Raw genomic sequence first — 21,326 nt, forward strand, 5'->3', positions numbered from 1 at the left:
CTGACATCACATGGGCAGCCAAATTTCAATTATCTATTTTTTTACATGCTTGCAGGGAATGGTTAACCAAAACTAAGTTACTGGGTTGATCTTTTTCACATTTTCTAGGTTGATAGAAGCACTGGGGACCAAATTATAGCACTTAAACATGAAAAGTCAGATTTCCCCTTTAAGATATATCAGTGCAAGGTGTTTTAAATTAAGCCTAGGTCAAACATGCATTGTAGTCTAAGCCCTGTCCGGGAAACCGGCACATAGTGTACGGTTGTGTCACTGGTAGACGCCCGATCTGGGTGTTTGTCACCGGGAGAGGCCTCAGTTGTTAGTATAAATTTGGGTGTGCGTCATCAGTAGACACTTCAGTTCACGTGTGCATCATCTGTAGACCCTCAGGTTATGTAACTTAAGTATGTAGGGTGGGCAGGGGAAATCCTCCACCACACAATAACCAATGTATTGATCGATGAGCTACCTTGCATCTGGTGGCATCATGACATTTCTATAGTAACATTCTTCTCCAAGTGTACAGAAGTAGAACGATTCTCTTCTTTTGCGCAGGAAGTTCAACAGGTCACCAAAACAGCAGTACTCCGTTATAACTAGAGTTGGACCTGTAAAACAAATCGTCTCAAAATAAATTGACAAATCACATTTGTTGGTAAAATTGGTTGGGTTAAAATTTTAAGATTTATTCAACTTAAAAATATTAGTTAACTCAAAAAGCAGCACAAAATGTTTCAAATTTTATATTAAGTTGAATTAACTCAAAATGGTAAGGCAGCCAGGTCACATACTTTTTTTAAGTTGAACCAACTTTTTTTTACAGTGCGCAATGCTAAAACATTTAAATTACACATATATGCACTTTATTTACACAGTTGACTTGATTGAAATGTATTTCATGATCTTAAATTTTTTTGGATTTAGTTGGAGGGAATATAATTGTGCCAACATCTTGATTTCTTATAAAATAATAATAATAATAATAAAATAATAATAATAAATTGTATCATAATTAATACAAATAAAAACGTAACTATACAACTTCACTAATTAATTAAATTAAATAATTTAAAATTAAATGTTTTATTAAATTAAATAATTATGTGATCACATAATAAAGAAAAACAGTAAATAAGAGCCCAGAATAGATAGGAACATATTTTTTCAAAATCATCTTTACCCAAAGGTGTACTAGGGCCTTCCACGTGCCATCCGCATAATGTCATTTTCGTTTCATTTTAACTTCTTCCAAGAACAGAAAGCTGTGGAGCATTTTCGTCCCCATAACGTTTAATTCCTGTTCTTTGTTTTCTTCTTGGTGTTTTTTTTTGTTCTAAACTTTGTTTGCAATGGTGGATCCGCTTCTTTACTTTAAATTTTTAAATGTAAATGTTGCGAATCATTGCTGCCCTGATGGAATTTGTATTGCTTATGTGTCGAACACGGCTATCTGCATGTAGCCACGGATGAGTATATTTTGAAAGCTGCACGTGTGCGTGCGAGACGGACACGGATAAAAGTATACAAAGCCCTTTAGGGTGATACCTCAAGAGGCTGGATAGTAAAATGCCAAAAGAGTCATTTTTACAATTTATAGTCAAAGGGGACTACTTTAAAGATAATAAAATATAACATTTTGCGTTATAACATAATTTTGTGTGTTTATTCAACATAATATTTACAGTTAGTTGTGTAACTATTCTGTATTATGTGTTATTCAAATTTGGAATCCATTTAAAGGATAAGTATATGAGATATATTTTGTCTCTCACCTCCAATAGTGCAGGCCCCAAGCAGATTCACAATGTTAATATGGTTGCCAAGATAACTAAGCACCTTCAGCTCAGACATCAGAGCCTCCTTCTCAGTGGCATGAGCACTTGCTATGGGCCAAAACATCATAAATAAAACATAAATCATAATTAAAATCTGCAGTTACAAAATGTGTCAATATTCAATTTCTATTACAAACTCAAACACTAAACCTTATTGGAAATGGATTACATCTGTTTATTCTTCTTGTGTGTCATTAAACATTGCTCTATTTGTTTAAATGTTCCTGTAGCTCAGTTGGTAGAGCATTGCGTTAGCAGCACAAAACATTGTTTGTTTGAACCAAGGGAACACATATACTGATAAAAATGTATACCTTGAAATGCACTGAAAGTGACAAAATTAACATGAAACATGTCTTCTGTCACTTACGTTTTAACATCTTCACGGCTACAGTCATCATTGTGTCTGCCTTAGACATCCCATAAGCAGTGGCTTCCACCACCTTCCCAAATGCTCCAGATCCAAGAGTTTTTCCTGGGATCACAAAAGAACAAAGGTGATTTAAAAATAATTCCAATGGTCAGATTTCCAGACAACTGTGTAAATAGAAACTGATCCTAAATCAGCAGTCAGTGGTAACATCAACAGTTCTTGTTTTGAATCATGGGGGTGTGGCTTGTGGCAAGCGGGATATGCTAGATCCTGTTAGATCCTGTTTGTTGACGGATACTGCTGTTCGTTCAAGCTGAAGATATGACAATATGTCATGAGGTTTTTGAAGTGCTTTTCACAAGGCGCCAGTTCTTGCAGTCATAAACCATGAAACAGCCAACGAATATCTATTCTTTGTACATTTGTAGTGGCCTTACGCTCCATAGACCCATAGAAAAATTCCAATATTGTAAAGAAACCATAATGTACAATGACCAAATAGACAGAACTTACCAAATCGCAGCTTATCTCTGGGAAACTCCCATTGGTGGTCGTACGGAAGCTGAGTGGGGTCAATGTACACATAGTTGTTTCCATGGATGCCCTCTATGACTTTCCACTGTATTTGATATTTGGGTTTCTGATGTAAACAGAGAGAAGGTGAAGTCTTGGGTTGTCATATGACAAAGATGATAAGGAAATAGATAAAAATCATTTAAACAGATACTCTATATTTCATTTTGATGTTTCCATAAGAGCATGGTACTTTTAAGTGTGTGTCTGTGTGTGTGTGTTTAAGTGAATTTCAATTGCTGGGTAGTAAAACATCAGGTCTTATGACTGGCTAAGTAAATAATTTTTTTGAGTGTCTATTGTCTCAGAGTTACCCTAAAGGGTGTAAAGGTTGCCAGGTGTGACAGGTAAACGGCCTAAAGTATTGGGCTTAGTCAAATAACCAAAAACAGGTTGTTGGCATAACAAAATAAGCTTCAATAATAGGACACTGTATCGTTTTTTGGTATAATAGGGGGAAGATTTATAAACATCCTAGTTAGGTTGTGGTTTGCCTCATTAATGTCACAATGACTCGACATTCTTTGAATTGGAGTGCTATTTTACCTGCATGTACTTGTAAGACAGCACAATAAGGATGAGAAGGAGTATAACTGCCGCAGCAACAAATCCAATGAGTAGAGGTGTGAAGAGTTCATGAGGGACAGTGCTCTCTGTGAAAATTAAAACAGCATTTAAATAATATCCGAAAGCTAATAAGAAAGACACAAGAACTCTACAGTAGAGTAGATCAACATTAGTAAGGGTTTATGATCAACACCACATACAAATGTGGTTCTTTTAACTCAGATTACACCATTAGGACTAGCTAAATAGCCATTATGAAAATTATAACTTTTAAAACAGAAAAATTAAGAAGAGAGACGATTTAAAAGACCAGGTCTAAACATGAATGTGTCTCTTTCGTCCACTTGTAATCCGAGTCTCTCTAAATGCGTCTGACGTGTTTTTTTTTGTACACAGGCATTTTTTATGTTTAGATTTAGTAATTTCACTTTAATGGCAAAAAAAGGTTATTAGTCAGTAACTGAAATGCATTATTTTCACAAATATCACTTTTAGTGCACTCTTAAAATGAATGTGTTAAATTAACACATCTTGTGTCTAGTTAAGGACAACACATCTAGTGTGTTGTCCTTAACTTAACACATCTCTGTGTTATTTTTGGAATAACACACTTTGTGTTGTTTTAACACATCTTGTGTTGTCCATTTCATTTATTTAAACTCACAATCTACACGAAATGACACACAGTGTGTTGGAATAACACATAATGTGTTAAATAGTTTAACACAAAACAATGTGTTAAAATTAACACATCCTTTCTTAGAGTGTGGTATTTAAAAGACAAGTTCAGTATTTTACACTTAAAGCCCTGTTTTAGATTGTTTATGATGAAATAGAACGGTTTTGACTGAGATTTCGACATATGATGCTGGCCCGAGAATTTTCGGGTGTTTGTTATATCAACCCCCACCTCTAAAATGGTTGTATAGGTGCACTGGAACAATCCTTCCTAAAATGCATTAAACTTTCGTTTACAAAGACGTGAAACTCACCGAGTGGTCAGGGGTGTTCACTGATATGCTCACACAAAAATCCCTGCAAAAGATGCTTTCCAACAGCTGTTTTATCGTAGTTTTTGTCCAACTCCATTGACTTGTATTAGATGTGCTGTGAGGTACGGTATTACTCCGCCGTCGGGAACGGAAATGGAGTTATTCATGTTCTTGCAGTTGGCAAAGGTGGATTATCGCCACCAACTGGGCTGAAGTGTCTATTATTCAAGCTCTCAAGGGAAGAATATACGGGTGTTTACAACGAATGCTAAAACAGCTGTTGGAAAACATCTTTTGCAGCGATTTTTGTGTGAGCATATCAGTGAACACCCCTGACCACGTTTCACATCTTTGTAAACGAAAGTTTAATGCATTTTAGGAAGGATTGTTCCAGTGCACCTATGCAGCCATTGTAGAGGTGTGAGGTGAAACAACAAACACACGAAAATTCTTGGGGCAGCATCATATGTCCAAATTGCAGTCAAAACCATTCTATTTCATCATAGACAATCTGAAAACAGGGCTTTAAGTGTAAAATACCGAACTTGTCCTTTAACAATTTTGAGTCCGGGATTAAGCAGATTTAATGCAAAAGTATTTGATAAACGTATAAAATGTGCTGAACGCTTTCGGTCAATATCATTATCTCATTTTTGACAGAGGTGGCATTTAGTGGCTTTTGCATCTGAGCTCTTTATCTGTTAACATTAGTAAATACACATGAACAATTGTATTGACATTAACTAACATTTACAAGATTAATAAATGCTGGAAAAAGTATATTACTTACACTGAAAAAAATTATTCATTGAATTTAATCAATTTTTTAAGGTAAGTGGTTGCAATCAATTTATTTAAGCTACATTTAAACAAAAAAAGATTAGTAAAGTAAAATAAAATATAAAACTTTTGTTTAAATGTAGCTTAAATAAATTGATTGCAACCACTTAGCTTAAAAAAATTGATTAAATTCAATGAATCATTTTTTTCAGTGTATTGTTAGTTCATGTTAGCTAATGGATTGACTAATGTTAACAAATACAACCTTGTGCTAGTGTTACCAAAATAATACTAATAGTTTTTTATATCTTTATTGTCTTAAATATTATTGTCTTATAAATATTATTTGAAAACTATTTTAAATGCAAATATTAAAATATTGCAAATATTGAACCTGCTTAAATACCCCGGCCCTGGGTACAAGCATCAGTAGATAAACAACATGCATAGCTCACAATAAATTCCATTACCTCAGAAACCACATCAGATCTGATGCTAACTTTGGGACTTGAGCCCAAGTGGCGATGGAAATAAAAAACGGTTCCTGCTTTCGTACACAAACACAGTTGTTAACTAGTTACCCTGCTAAGTAAAACAATACTTTAACAACACAAAACCACCATGAATAATAAACAAGCAGGCTTAATAACCTCAGGTTATGTCACAACTGCATTTAGTGAAGTGTAAATTACTGTATCCCCTCTAATGAATGATTCTAATGCTCTTTGCGGCTCACTTTGTTTTGATATTGTTAAAGTGTACGTGTCTTTCATGCATGTTGTGGTATTGTTTGTCGACACTGTTCTTAGCGCTGTAGTAAAGCTCTTAAGCTATAAGTAGCTTTATCTTCATTTCAAATCAAAGAATGCAGCGTCGGCAGGAAGTAATCCCCTATAAACCTGCCACTAGCTTTCACAGTCTACCACATCTTCCTCCATCCATACTCACCCACCCTTTGTTCCTGCAAATATATCCATCTATAACCCACAGCATCCAAATCATACAGTACCATCAAGCTCTACTACAACACACACCTTAACAACACTACAGTAACAGACATTTTCAGCATCCAGTTAAGGTTTTACAGCTTTAGCAGCCTGGGGCTTTTTGTCCCATTGGTTCCTATCGCAACCAGAACCTTCATAGTCCAAAGAAGGTTCACTCAAAAAGCTTTTCTGAAGCAGGGGGGTTAGGGTGGTTCATACCTCAAAACCCCCAGGCCAACTTCTGACGACTCAACAAAAAGGTCAATGTCTGGTCACGTTTTTTAACTAGCGGCGATTTAGTTTTGTGAAATGTAAAAACAAGCATTGTGGTCGGCAACAGCAAAAAAATACATAAGATCCCCAATGGGTTTACAAAAGAAACCTGATTAGGGATACAACTGTGCACCTCTGTTTATATAGCAGTCGTGTTTTTATTTTCGTAGGTCTACAAAGTAAAAACTTCTGCTCTACGCAAAAAAGTGACGTTTTACAGCTGGATTAGATTATTTTAATTGATACAGGAGATGGCTCACAGCTGGTGTAAACCTAAACATATTTAGTATGTTTCCTCTTGTTCAGCTGGTTAACAATTCCTGGAAAACTACAAGCACCTGCGTTAAAGTTATCGCAATTACAGAAGGCTGACATTCAAACAGATTAAGAGACAAAACAGAAGCAGCAAATCAATTAGAGAAATACTCATGATTTGTATATTTTGACTATATGTTGCATATGAACCCAAAAAACAAGCAAGAAAAATAAATAGGTCTTTGTGTGACTTTGTCCTTAAATATTCTTACAGATAAACGCAGCATGAATAAACTGCAGTGAATCAGTATGTTATACAAAAAGCCATCAGACAAGCTGTCTCTCATACTGGTATTATGACTCTTTTTAGGAGTATTTTATTATTAAAAGGTGTGGTCCATAGCGCAGCTTATTCTGGCCAAAAAACACCCACTTAGACAGGAAGGGATTGTCTGATTGACATGCAAAGCAATTAAATTTAAAGTGCATGTTTTATGTGCCAATTGTGGTTGGGTTTGTCTAAAATAGATTAAACCACAACAATAAACTGGCATGAAAAGTAAAAGTTTTTAAATAATAGTTTGAAATTCTCCCCAAAGAGTTGTATACAATATTATGGAAAAATATTAACTATTTATTTATTATATACTATACAGAATTATAGTTGTGCCTTCGAAATTGAATTACCATTAAACCGAGACACTCCAAGGGGGCGTGCACACCAGCGGCCGGCACATGTTTTCAATTGTTTCCAATGGAAGCTCAGCGTTTTTCAAATAAGCCAGCAGCTAGCGGTTTTTTTTTTGCGCTGAAAACCGGTGCTTTCCACGCTCGCCGCTGAGCGTCGAGAGTTGAAAGAGATTCAACTTTGGGTGAAAAGCTTCGCTCGTCAATGTCAGTTCTCACACGGCCGTCCAATCACAATGGAGGAGGGGCAGGACAAGTATCACATCAACCAACCGTCTCACAGCTCAAGTATCACAGCTACCAAAGCCCTCGGCTGAAGAAACAGCTGGTAATCGATGTCCTCCAAGCATTTTCAGCCGCGTTTAAAAGTTTTAGTAGCTGTGATACTTCAGCTGTGAGCCGGTTGGTTGCTGTGGTAATGTCCGCCCCTCCTCCATTGTAATTGGACGGCTGTGTGAGAACTGACATTGACGAGCGGAGCTTTTTACTCAAAGTCGAATATTTTTGAACTCTCGACGCTCAACGCTGAACACAAAAAAACCAGAGCGCCGGTTTTCAGCGCGGAAAAAACCCGCTAGCTGCTTGCTTATTTGAAAAACGCTGGGTTTCCATTGGAATCAATTGAAAACATGCGCTGGCCGGGGGCGTAAAAGCTTTGGTGTGTCCAGCCCCTAAGAGGGTGCGCACACCAAAGCTTTTTTACACGGCTAAAAACGCCAGGCGGACACACGAAAGCCAGCTTTTTTTCTGCCGACTGCCTGCTTTCTTCAGCTGAGTGCTTTGGTTGCTGTGATACTTCTGCTTTGTTTATCAGTCGTTTTACAATGCGCCAGTTGGTTGTTGTGAAATTTGTCCAACCCCTCCTCCACTATGATTGGACAGCCGTGTGAGAACTGACATTGACAGCTGAGCTTTTCGATGAGCGCGGAAAAAACGCAGAGCACCATCTTTTAGTGCGGAAATAAAGCCAGCTGCTGGCATTTTTGGAAACACTGCCCTTCCATTGGAAACAATTGAAAACATAAAACGTGGTGTGCACGCGGCTAAACTCTTAAAAATAAAGGTGCCATAGAAGAGCCATTTTGGTTCCCCAAAGAACCATTAAAGGCGCTGTAAGCGAATCTGTGTGACGTCACTTTTTGTTGATGTTTGAACCGTTTTAAAACAAACGGAGCGTAGCTAACTCCTCCCGCTCCCCCTCCCTTCCGTGCTTTCATGAACGCGCCCAACCCCCACCCTCAAATCCTTCTTGTCGTTTATTGGCTGGAACACTTTGTTATGGTTTCTATTTGTAGGTTTGGCCACTTTGTTTGTATTGCAGTTTTTGGAGCCTGGGCTGTCTACAGAGATCACGTTTTTTTACAGTTTGATCAGCGGACAGGCAGCAAGCAGATCGTGAGGAGATGTTTGCTGTATGTAACAAAAAAATGTTTTATGGTCTAAAACGCGTGAATTCGCTTAGAGCACCTTTAAGTCAAAGGTTCAATTTCATTCTTAACTTTATCATAGAACATTTTTCCAATACAAATAATCTTTTATGAAACAAACATTTTGCAGACAGGAACCATACAGCCAAAAATGTTTTTTCTATGGCATATTGTAGCACTGGTATTTTTAATAATGAAGCAAATCAACCACCGTATTTCATCTATAAAACTGCTACCTTTTCATTTTCCTCCAGGTGGATGGATAAAAAGCATTTGCGTACAATAACTTCAAGAAGTTGTGTAAAACTAATCATTATGGACATGCATCAGACAGTCAACAAACATACTGTGGAGTCTGAAGCAGTGTGGGTTTGCTTACTCTGTGTGTGTGTGAGGGTTAAGTCTTATTTACTCACCGCTTATTGAGAAAAGAGTGTAAACGATTTCTCCGTTGGCAGATGCCACACATTCAAGGGTGGGGTAATTGTTCTTGGTGATGTTTAGACGACTCTCCACTGCGCCCTTCCCGAAGGGCGGATTTGCCATAGTTACGGTGACAACGTCTTCTTCCTCTTGAGTAGCATTCAGTGAATTAGAGCACCTAGGGAGGTGGCAAACAACCATTTTAATATTTGGCAGTTGCTGAAATGTAAAATTGATTCAAAAGACCTACGTATAAACAAATACCACAAAAACACTGAGTCCTAATTCCTAGAAGACACGCAATGCTTCAGATAAAATAAATAAGTCCGATCTAAGGAACCATACTGACTTGTTTCATTGCTTTTAGGACTATGAAGGCTGTGTATTTACATAGAAGCCACACATATCCAAAACTCAACTTTGACCCCTTTTATTGTTATTAACATAAATAGCAAAATTTAAACTCGTGTTTTGAGTAGGCATTCCTTCACTGTTTTTAGGGCCAGATCAGGATGTTTGGGTTTAGGCCACACAACTGTGGTCACATGTGACTGCCTCCAACAGTTTGGGTTATCCAGTCACAATGCCGGACACTAAATATATATATTTTTACTTATTTATACATTTTTTACTCCTATACACACATCTATACTTATTTGCTTATAAAACCAAAATAACAAGCAAGTTAAAAACCCTAAGGCCTTGTTATTAAAATACATGCAAGAGGAATCCAGGGATGTCAGACAGTTTGATTGATTTGATACTGGCAAAAAAGACCGGTTTACATTCTTTGTGTTGTCACTGTATTATTGATAGATATCATTAATGGCTTAGCATGGTGCAGATCTGGAGACATTAAAAGCCTGAAGCATGCAGAACAAATGAATTAGATTAAAAGACAAATTGCTTTGGATGTTTATATGCTCAAATTGAAGCAGGCCATTTTATTTTGATTGGATTTGATCATCATGAGAAATTGATTGGATAAGCTTGTGACCAAGGTGTTCTCTCAACGCTGTTAACATTTAAGTATAAACAACCTCATAGGAGTGGCTTGTTTCCATGTCATCGACCAGTGTCATGTGACGGATAGCTGACAATTACTTGGTTGATGTCACAATCATGGCCGAGTCAAATGACTTATCCTTATCACAATGTATCCTTAGAGAGGAAGTAACAGGACAAACGGACAGTAAGGAAGGCCATTTTTTTGATGCAGTGAAATAAGTTCCTGTAGCTCAATTGGTAGAGCACTGTGTTAGCAGTGGAAAAGGTTGTGTATTTATTATCCCAGCGAACACACATACCAATAAAATGTTGCTTTGGACTATGCATCTGCATATATGTAAATAAATGTAAAGCGTGCATTAATTCACTACATGCAAGTCAAACACACTTAATCATTGTATTTTAAATTAGATTATATATTTATGCTGCCCAAAGCTACTTTTTGTATTGTTTCTATATGTTGACTCTCCCAATATACTATATATGCAAGAACAATAGACATACCTTGAATAGGGTTGGTCGCAGTAATACCACTTGATCTGAGGGGTGGGGTAACCCTCAGCCACACAGCGCACCTGTCCATCAATCGGCCCTTCATAGGACACAATCTGGGGTTTACCTATAACAGTCAAAGATGGTTCTGGATCAGTTGAACTTTCTTGGCTAGCGGGATGTATGTTTGTTCAGCTGTCTCTTTTGCTGTTACTTTGCATGCTGTCACTTTTCCAAAACATGCATGAAGTGGCAGAGATTTATGTCTTAACTTAACTTTTTTTTGCATATTTCAAATAAAAACCAAATGCAAGACTTGTAATCAATAATTCTGACATCATATTTGACAACGTAACCAGATATTTGCAGTCTTTAAGCTCATCTCTTTCTTGTTTGTTTTTACACTGGTCAAGTGGGCTTCGGGTATTGTTAGTGAGCTGTTAGCCAGTGTCTTATGTTAACAAAAAAAGAGTTTTAAAACGACAAAGTGGGTTAATGTAGAGCACAAAAGAAGTGAATGTGATTGATTCCTCCTGAATAAGAGCACACACAGAGGTCACAATTCATCTTAGACAAGTGGAACATTCAAATATTTGCCATTTGCATTAAATGTTTTCACTTACTAATGACGTGGACTTCGAATGTTTGATGGATAGTGGCATCTCGGTTTGAGCATGTGAAGGTGTACACGCCGCTCTCTGACACTTTGAGACGGACCAGCTTCAGCTCGCTGGTGTAACTGATGAATAAAGCAAAAAAAAAAAAAAAACACATGTGAAGAGTTTCGTTGCAAAACGAGATAACTCCATTTTTTTATTTTTCAGAAATCTTGTTTTTTGGTTGTGCATTCCAATTAATATCAATTCAACTGCAGTTGGTTTGTTTTGATTTAAACCTTCATAATAGGGATGCACCGATAGGATTTTTTTGGGCCGATACCAATTCCGATTTAAACAGACAACTTCGGGCCGATACCGATGCCGCTACCGATATTAAACACTTGTATACAATACTATACAGTTGGTCTATTAGCTAGTTTATTTCTGCATGAAATAATTTTTACTGAACATGGATTGGATCTAATTAACATTCAACTGACCAACATAATAAGAGAGGCACAAATTAAAACAAATATAAAAAGACAGCATGACAACCTTCAAAGGTGGTTTTTGATATTCAGCATTTCTTTTATTAACAACATTTTTTTTTACATATAATGGATTTCTTTATACAGTTAACTTATAAACAATCGGTATCGGCCTTTCTCGTGCTATTGCCGATATGCCGATGGTTTCAATTTCATCAAATATCGGCCAATAAATATCGGTGGCCGATACATCGGTGCATCACTACTTCATAACTTTAAAAATGCAGCTAAGCAGCACCATAAAACAAAATAATAACATGATAACATAATAATAAACATCTTTTGACAAAAATGTTAAAAATTGATTTATCTCATTTCGCAACTAAACTCTTCTTATGAAGAGCTCGGATGCAAAACCATCTTTAGTGCGTAAGGGGGTTTCTTACAAAAGCGCATTTTGATCAGATTCTCTCAACAAACCAGTATTTTCAAGATTAAATTGATTTGAAGGGAAGTATTTAATGAACGTATAGTGCCGAGAGCATTCAGTTAATATCATTATCTCATTTTTGACGGAGGTGAAATTGATGCATAATTTCTCAGCATTAATGTTTGCAGTTAAATACAATACAGTTAATTAAAATAATGGACTTTCGCCTTACCTGTTCCCGTGTGACCGGCTTGTAATGACATGATCAGTAGTATTTGTAAGTATTTGTTTCACACCACTGAAGCTCCAAGTAAATGTATGAGGTTTTGGGTAAGCGTCCATAACCACCCGCAGAGACAGACTTTCCCCAGCACGCACTCTCTTTGTGCTGTTATCCACATTTGTTAGGTTAATAAAGCCTTTACCTACACACACATACAGTAAAAATACTTTACATATACACACATACGGCATATAATTCTCTAAAAGTTAATGGCAAGTTTTGTGGCTTTTAGGTTATCACTTTACTTTGGTGATCCCCTTTAGACATTCGGTTAACTAAGGAACCTTGCACCTACATGTCAGGGATTACTAGACTGTCTGCTTAATATCTGTTGACACTTTATTGTGATGATCCTCCAACAGACATTCTACTGACAATATGTACGTTTTTTACTAACCCTACCCCTAACAGTCTAATAATATTAAACAAATACTTTAATGAGATTTTCTTGACATGTAGGTGCAGTATTCTTGTATAGTCAGCAGAATGTCTACAATAAATGCTATTGTACTCCTAAAATCAACTTTAAAATACAAACATTAAAAATATAAAGTGCTTCATGAAAGTAGAAAGATGATTCATCCTGCGCTACACAGATTTTTATCCAATCCAATGCTCTCTAAAGTAAGAATGTCCCTTACAGTAACCAACTGTGACATACAAAAACATATGTTCTGCCCAGTTTCACTACAAAACACACAGACTTACCATAGATTTCAACCCAGACAAATTTTACGCTGGTCCCTTTCTCGTTCATTGCCTCACAGCTGTAATTCCCTCTGTCCTGTATCGCCACAGAAGGCAGGTTGAGGATGGCTGTCCGCACGTGGGAAATGGGCTCAGTCAAAAGACGCGAGGTTTGATGAAATGATGGTTGCTTGATATATACAAGAGGAAAAGAGACAAAAAGCTGATTAGCTAACCTGGGAGATATGGGGGATAGGCTATATCTTAGGTTAAATGTGTGAGGTTCTGTAAGTGTGGTCATTAACATAATATAAAACCAAACGTCTTTCATCTTTTCAAATGCCAGTAAAGTCTAATTTGGCCTTGGGCATTACTGTATATCAAGTATAAACAACCCTTTTCTTTATTCATAACCCATAAATACGGAACTTGTCACGGGAACCACGGACCAATTAACTTAATTACATGGTATTTTCTAAATATTGATATTCGGTCATGCAAGCTGATGCATGCTGTTGAAGGTCATTTTAACAAAAAATTTTGTTTTTTATGTTCAGTTTAAAGGCTAAAGTATGGTTCATTTTTACTTGTACGTGAGGGTCCGCATACAGTGCATGTGATGCAATTTTTGTCATTAGAAGAGTGCGCCCATACGCATAGGTGACCTGTATCTATGTATGTGTATTTTCAAAAACTTCTAAGGCCTTGAATGTTTTCCCCCAGATTCACAAACTTTCAAGGATTTCAAGGACCCGTGGGAACCCTGCTTTTTGACTCAACCCTAAATTTCTTGTATAGAGTGGATACAGCCCAGGAGATGTGTTGCATTTTGTCGCAATGCGCATTTGTCGAATGTCTGTGTAAACACATGAGTCAATAAACTATACTTTGCATGGCTGTGCGTTCGACGTATGCATACATTCGCGTACACTTAAAAATGGACTCCAGGCATAACCCTGTAACAATCACACTTCATATTCAATGGTGCCAGCGTGAAAGCATTCATAAAGTCTTTCCTTAAGAAAGTGCCACAGGTGTACTCAGGTGAGAACAGATCGATTTGTTAGGGCTCTTACCATTCCATTTGGAGCCTTCCACTTGATTGTGATATCACTGTTGACATTTGAGGTGGAGCAGGATAGGGAAAGTTTTTCCCCCTGTGTGTGCAGAACTCTTTGAGGTTGACCCAGTGTGATCGGAGGCGGTGCGTCTGGAACTAAAAGCAAAGAAGCACGCCACATTGTATCAAAGCAGCAGGGAATTGTGGGAAAGGAAGAGCAGGCTAAAATGGGGTAACATCAACATGCACAAGTCTGGTGTCTGTACTCTCTTCATATTTGTTAAAGTCTCTCGCTCTCTTTCTCTCACCGAGGCGGACATTGAGTTGATATTGCCCGGATTTAACCGTGGCTCCTTCCAGAGTCCCGACGCAGATGTAGCATCCCGCAAAATCTTTTCTAACGTTGTTCAGGGTCACTCCCATCTCGATGCTGGATGAATATCGCAAACTGTCGGGCAGGGGTTGTCCGTTGCATTTCTCCAGGTGCAGGTCTGCCATGTTGGGGTCGGTCGGCAAGCACGGTATGGTGACCATGTCTCCTTCTCCTGCGACAATGTCGAAGACAATGGCCCTCCTGAAGGGATTTTCAGGATCTGCTGAGAGGAATGCTAAATCAAAAACCAATGAAACACAACCAAGGGGGCTTAGACATTATGACATCACAGCTTCGAGAAAGAGAGAGTATGCAACAAAAAGAGAGAAAGTGACGATTAAAAATACCCTCCATTACACACATTACCAGTATTTACATTCTTGTAATATTGAAAATAGTTCCTGGTGACACGGTCAAATGTCAAAACTGTCAAGTTTCAGTTTGATGAAGGGTTATTGTGGGATCAAATGCATTCAAATACTTGATAAATACAAAAACACATGAGAGAGATGTATATATACAGTAGAGGTCATGCAGTCTGAGATCTTTATAGAGTGATGATTGTGAGGATTTAGGGAACAGGTCTGTTGGCACCCTGCGTATACACAAGCTTTGTTTTTGGCACATTATGGAACCACACAAGATGATCAAATGTGTTGGAGCATGTGTGTGTCAAAAGATAGGAAGATCGAGAGAGACGTAAAGATAGCGTTAGCAAGAACTACAAGGACATGCAAACACACCAAAAGATGCAGATGAGGCTATGGCAGATGTTTATACTACAGTACTGTAATATATATATATTTTGTAATATACATGTACAATACTAATGCTAACATGCATGCATAGCCTAGTACACATCATCTATAAGGCAGGAGGTGGATTCAAGATAATACTGCCCTACAGACATGTCACTCAGCCCAGACAAATTTTTACACCAATTTGTAACATCCTAACAATACACACACCCACAAATGTGCAAAAGTTTAGCTTACCTTTTACATAGACATAGATGGAGCTCTTTAAATCAGACTTCTCCTCCTTACAGGTGTATTTGCCCATGTGTTGTGGGCCTGCCCTGGGCACTTTAAAAATTGATAATTGACCCTCCCTTTGTTGCTCTTTTAGGGGTCGTGATGTGCGGTCTTCTCGTACCCAGTGCACTGAACTGTCACTCTGGCAGCGCAAAGTGAAGTCGCCGTGTAGCGGCACTGTGAGCTGGGGTCCGTCTGGGGTGATGGTGGGCCTGGACCTGACTGAGAGGAATTAAACACATGGGAGCCACAGGTGAATTTTCAAAAAGATCTGAAATCAATTTATTGTTTTCAAACAGGTTTCAAACTTTGCCACTGGTTAGACAAACAGATACTGTAGTCCCTTATCAATATCAAACCATCAGTTTAGACAATGTTATTACAGTATGTTATTTTAGGGCCATGCAATGTGAAGTTAACCTGTGACATGTCATAATGGATTTCAAACTCAATATACAGTAAATGATTGTAGTATTAAATCAAAATTAAATATACCATATAATAATATACCAAGCACATACACATACAGTATACACAAATAAAAAAATCAAAGCTCTTTGTGGTTGCATAAAAGGCAGTTAAGGGTATGAAACGGATAGTTTCATAACTCGGCAAATCCAAAACAAGCAACTATTCCAAGTTCCTCTTAAACTAATTTCATTAGAAAATACAATATATAATTTTGGACATTTCTGCAGACCCTCCCAAGAACGCACAGAAAACAAACCTGGTTGATTCTCTTGTCCTTATCTGGGTTAAGTTGGATCTCTGTGTGTTTTGCATTGCTCTATACTTAAATCTACATCCTTAATTAGAATTACAGATCAGATTTGTTGATGGATATGTAAATGTGACATGGTCTGAAAATGAATGTGCATAATCCAGTGTTTTATGAATTTAAAATCTGATCCAAAATTGCATTACTTGGGTGAACTGAATAATCACGGAAAAAACTTCTGATTTATATTTATCAAATATCAATAACATATTCATCAAATACTTTGCATGTATAATAAACAACACTACTGATTTTCACATGGCATAACAACCAAAAGCACATGTCATACCAAGTTATGTTATTTAACAAAAAAAAAAAAATAGATAAAGAGAGAGGTACGGACAACAACAAAAACATATCAGATTTTTCCTTTTACGACAACATAAATGAATAAGACAAAATCAGAGGAAAGATGTGTGCATGGTAACGTCCAAAATGCATTCAAATATAAACAGTTTTTTCCTTTTCATCTGTGTATGTCAATGCTGTATCTACTTTGTTTGAGTTTCTAAGAAAGTTTGAGGGAAATGGGGGCTGCAAGGGGCATTCAATGGCTCCCATCCTTGCCTCAGGCTTAAAGGAGATAACCTGATAAAAAACTGTGGTTTAGCGTAATGCATTGCTTGCTTCATTGCAAACTGCCACTCTATGACAAGTAACTGGCAACTGCGAGGTCAGGTTAAGGGCCCTAACACAACAACAACTTTTCTTTCTCAGTGTCCAGACATCATCTCACCAATCTTTGGATTTGTGCGTATACAAATAGCAGAAAATTCCCACCACTGGTCACGGTGCAACACACCTATACCTCTATGAAATACTATAAAACTTGTTAAATGTATAGTTTAATGTTAACTACACAATAAAAAGTTCTGTTTATTTGATACCTAAGGGATAAAAATGTATCTTTTAGATCACTGTATCACTTTGGATAAAAGCCAGATGTTGAATAGATGAGATGTAAAAGGCTGGTGTGTTTATTATAATGATGCCTGAATGGGGATTTGTAAACACTGATATAGGCATATTAAATGATATTTTCACCAACGAGTGCAAGTCAAAGCACTGTACTACTATCTAAGGTTATTTCCATGTAAACGATTTTCTCATGGCTGTTATCTAAAGGCCCGCAGCACAATGCGTTTGAAGAGATCCGACGCAAAACAGTCACGCTGTAGCCCTCTGGCGTTTCTTCAGATTAGATTAATGTGAAAACCAAAGTGTTTCATTGTGTTCAGTTATTGTCCAAGCTTATCGTTTGAAATCACTGAAATTATTCTTTTAAAAGATGGCTTGAGCCTTACTTTATAGGCAAGCCCAGATTCTTCAAGCACAGCTGTCAAATATGAGGAATTTATAGTGAACATAACAGATTCCTCACAAAAAACATTGATCTTATATTAAAACATACTTTAGTAAACGTTAAGCTAATTTAATAAACTGTAGGCTAGTAAAGTTCTAGGTACAATAGTGTCACTAATAATCCTTATAGTAAGTATTCAAGTATACTACATTTAGTTATGTACTTCTAGTTTATCAATTCGCTATACTGTAGTAATACTACAGAATAATATAGTACACTAAGTGTAGTAATTACTATAAATACTACAGCACGGTTCTTCAATCACCGCAGGCCAAATTTTGCCAACAATACAAAACCAAGGGCAACTGACCACAAAGTTCAATCTGCTATTGAAGTAAATAAGTGAAGTGAAAGACATGTATTGTCCAGTGTATGATAACCCAAACTTAGAATTAGTTTTCTGCATTTAGTGAGTACTGAATACACTTGGGAATCAAACCGTCAAGCTTTGGATCACAACCCCAACTCTCTAACCACTAGGCCATTGCTGCCCCAATTTATTCTTGTTGTGGTTTGCGGTTGTTGTTTATTTGTTAAATAAGTGACAATAAAAACATTTAGATTTTTTATTAGGTCTTTTTTCCTCAGTTGTCTTTTTCATTTAAACAACGGATCATAGAAACATTGTTTGTATATACTACACCTTACTGCAGTTTTCAGACGAACTAGTATTGCATAATACAATATTTTCATGTGTAATAGTTGGGATAAAATCCAAACTTTAAAATGTGGAAAATTGTAATTGGATACAGCTTGCCAAAAACGACACGGATTGGTGTCTTTTTCCCCAAGCACGAGTTGAATGCGGAGAGGCGTAACCCTTACACTTGATACACGGTGGTCAGTTAACAAATGCAGTCCAGCTAAAGATTTGTCCCTCATCTTTTCATTCATAAGGTTCTTATTCACCACAAGGAAAGACCATCTGATAGTGTACAGTACTGTATGCCCACAAAGAGCAATCAAGCGAAGCCAAACAAGTCAGGTTGCAGCATGCAAAACCACTTTGGTCTTTTAGGAATTGTCGCTTATTTACATACAACAGTTATCCGTACACATGGGATAAGAGAATGTAAAATCAATTGCAATGCTATATGTTTCACCTTACTTACTTACTACTTTAATCCTCTCACGAATTCGGCGTGGGTACGGTAAGGTCTGACCTCTCACCACGTCCTGCACATCTATAAAGCTTATGAGCAGAGTGCGATGTTTTGAACACTATAGAGGTTAAATGAGCTTCCGTTTAATATTCCTACACTTGTTGCCGCGCGCACCTGCACCGGAGACAGGCTTGCGCGCGAGCTCGTGTTTAATAATTGAGAGCAGCGCGAGAGGATCGCATATACTTTACATTCTCACCTGTAGCTATCCGGATCAACATCACGTTTCAATGATCGGTTCCTGTAACCGTCTAAATTGTCGTATACATGCGTCACGCAGTCTCCAAACAGTACCGAGTCATCCCACATTAAAAACGGTTTTTGTACACTGACTTAAATGACTATTTACTGTGTTTTGAACCATATTAGGCTACAGCAAATATTAAACTATATATATTTACTACATTAAATCACTACATAATATAGGCTACTGTAGTTTAAATAAACAAAGTGAAATATTTAATACATTAGCCATACATTTACTAACCTGTGTATAGTATCATGAGAGATGATTCAATGTAAATGCTCATACTCTAACCGTACTATATTCAGAGTAGGCTATTCATAAAAACTAGAGACTGTCGCATTCGGGTTCAGCAGGCACTGCGCGAAAGCTCATTACAGTCAAATGATGATGATATTCATTATGGGAGAAACAGCACGCATCTTATGGGTCCGAGGGCTAGCATCATGTCAGTTCCTAATATTATCGCCTACTTAAAGCTAGTAAACGGCAGAGTAGGATGTTTTTACAAGTATAAGCAACAGGTCCATACATTTCTTTTTTTTCACAAGATTAAAGCGGCTTTATGAGTAATAAATAACTTGAATAGTTCATGTAGACTTATACACATCCCTACATCTAAAGTAAAACTGTATACAGCATCCCAACTCTTCAAAAAATAACTTTCTGTATTATTTCATCAGCGCTTTAAAACAAGAAACAATCCGTGAAACAATAATTATAAGCTACAACCGCAGTCCTACCTGGTTGGACGATGAACTGCAACAAAACGGTAAAAAGCACGCAGTGATATTCCATTGTTATTATTCCATCTATCTCGTGTGTGTGCGCGAGTCCGCTCTGTGGTGTCGGTAATACGCTTCACGGTTGCCAGTTTAGCGAGCGCTCGTGTCTTAAAGGGCCAGCGCTGTTTTCTGCCTCGTAGGCTACTCTACACGCACGGTCATGCGGAACGACGACTCGTTAGTATGGGCGGGGACGGGGAGGTAACATCAGCATTAACAGTCATACCTGAGGCGAACAAATAACTTCGTAGCGGTTAAAAGTGACACGTGGCTTATCAAAAAAGCAGAAACTCATAACTATAACAATACGATTACTGAAGCTGAATCTGTTGCTTCATAAAAACTGATAAGGGTTTAGCTAGCGAGTAAATCAAAGTGAACATGTAGTGTCCTACAAATATGAAAAAAAAGCTACTCTAACTTTTGTTAGACTGGAAAAATAGATAAACAAGGGCATAGATTTGAGTTAAAGTGTCAACTGTATGTTTTTATTAATTATTGGGGATTATTGCTAGATTTAAATATGGATGTTACCTCATGCTACCCAATCATTAGACTACGCCCTATTTGTTCAATCATGATTTATGAACAAATTAATTCAATATTAACATATCTCTGGCGAGCAAATATTTTTACAGCATGAGGTAAGATTTAACTCAGACTGGTTTAATTAAATTTTCTCATCTTCATTAAACCACAATTTGCACTATAAGACAATCAGATATTTTCTTGTTCTTTCGGTTCATCCTGAAAATAAAGATAGGCTAAATGAAGACACGACCACATGAGTTGATATGATAATTGCACTGTTTTTATGCATTTGTATATCATTATTGTCTGTGGGAGGTTTTCTCTGTTTAATGTTCTCAAGAGATCCATTATTGTAAGCAATATTTGTATTGACTCTCATGCCTGACATCACTTTTTTATTATTTGTATTGTGCTTGTATTGTTGCTGCTCTTGTCTTTAGTATTCTAATAACCACAAAACTGGTCTTCTTTTTTAAACATAAACCCCACTTCTCTCCAACAGTATTACCACTCAACAATGTAAAGACATTTTAAATCTGCAGTAGTCTCTTTATTTTAAAGACACATCATACATGACATAAACAAGATTAAATTCTTTAAAATACACAAGTAAGTTATATTCTTTCATGCTTAAGATAAAATTGACAAATCTGTAATGAAAGCATTGGCCTAGCTGACAAGGGAAATCGAATGGTCAAGGAAATTGTATTCAGTGTTGCCTTGAACTGTGCCAACAGAATAAGGATAAACATATTTAGACAATAATTTGTAATAGTAATAATTATGCCTGTAAGAAGCTGGCTTTTGCAAAACAGAATTTAATGTAAACTATTA

At 37.1% G+C, this 21,326-nt stretch overlaps 1 protein-coding gene across 3 annotated transcripts in view; it reads right to left on the reverse strand.

Moving 5' to 3' along the window:
- The window catches only part of kita (KIT proto-oncogene, receptor tyrosine kinase a), a 31,670-nt gene extending 11,538 nt beyond the window's left edge, over window positions 1-20,132 (reverse strand). Inside the window, exons 1-14 of one of the 3 annotated variants that reach the window (XM_073855961.1) lie at window positions 19,920-20,132; window positions 15,590-15,850; window positions 14,530-14,817; window positions 14,238-14,377; window positions 13,183-13,351; window positions 12,424-12,616; window positions 11,298-11,413; window positions 10,687-10,801; window positions 9,168-9,352; window positions 3,331-3,437; window positions 2,725-2,851; window positions 2,209-2,313; window positions 1,776-1,886; window positions 473-611 (exon numbers count right to left, since the gene is read on the reverse strand). In XM_073855961.1, the coding sequence (XP_073712062.1) occupies window positions 473-611; window positions 1,776-1,886; window positions 2,209-2,313; window positions 2,725-2,851; window positions 3,331-3,437; window positions 9,168-9,352; window positions 10,687-10,801; window positions 11,298-11,413; window positions 12,424-12,616; window positions 13,183-13,351; window positions 14,238-14,377; window positions 14,530-14,817; window positions 15,590-15,850; window positions 19,920-19,974 (2,111 nt within the window). In that variant the 5' untranslated portion in view covers window positions 19,975-20,132. Of the gene's footprint in view, window positions 1-472; window positions 612-1,775; window positions 1,887-2,208; window positions 2,314-2,724; window positions 2,852-3,330; window positions 3,438-9,167; window positions 9,353-10,686; window positions 10,802-11,297; window positions 11,414-12,423; window positions 12,617-13,182; window positions 13,352-14,237; window positions 14,378-14,529; window positions 14,830-15,589; window positions 15,851-19,919 lie in introns of all 3 variants that reach the window. The other 2 variants (XM_073855962.1, XM_073855960.1) reach the window with 2 other exon arrangements.
- Between the last annotated feature and the right edge of the window lie 1,194 nt (window positions 20,133-21,326).

The sequence above is a fragment of the Misgurnus anguillicaudatus genome, chromosome 18 (genome assembly GCF_027580225.2).
Source record: "Misgurnus anguillicaudatus chromosome 18, ASM2758022v2, whole genome shotgun sequence".
Taxonomy (NCBI): domain Eukaryota; kingdom Metazoa; phylum Chordata; class Actinopteri; order Cypriniformes; family Cobitidae; genus Misgurnus; species Misgurnus anguillicaudatus.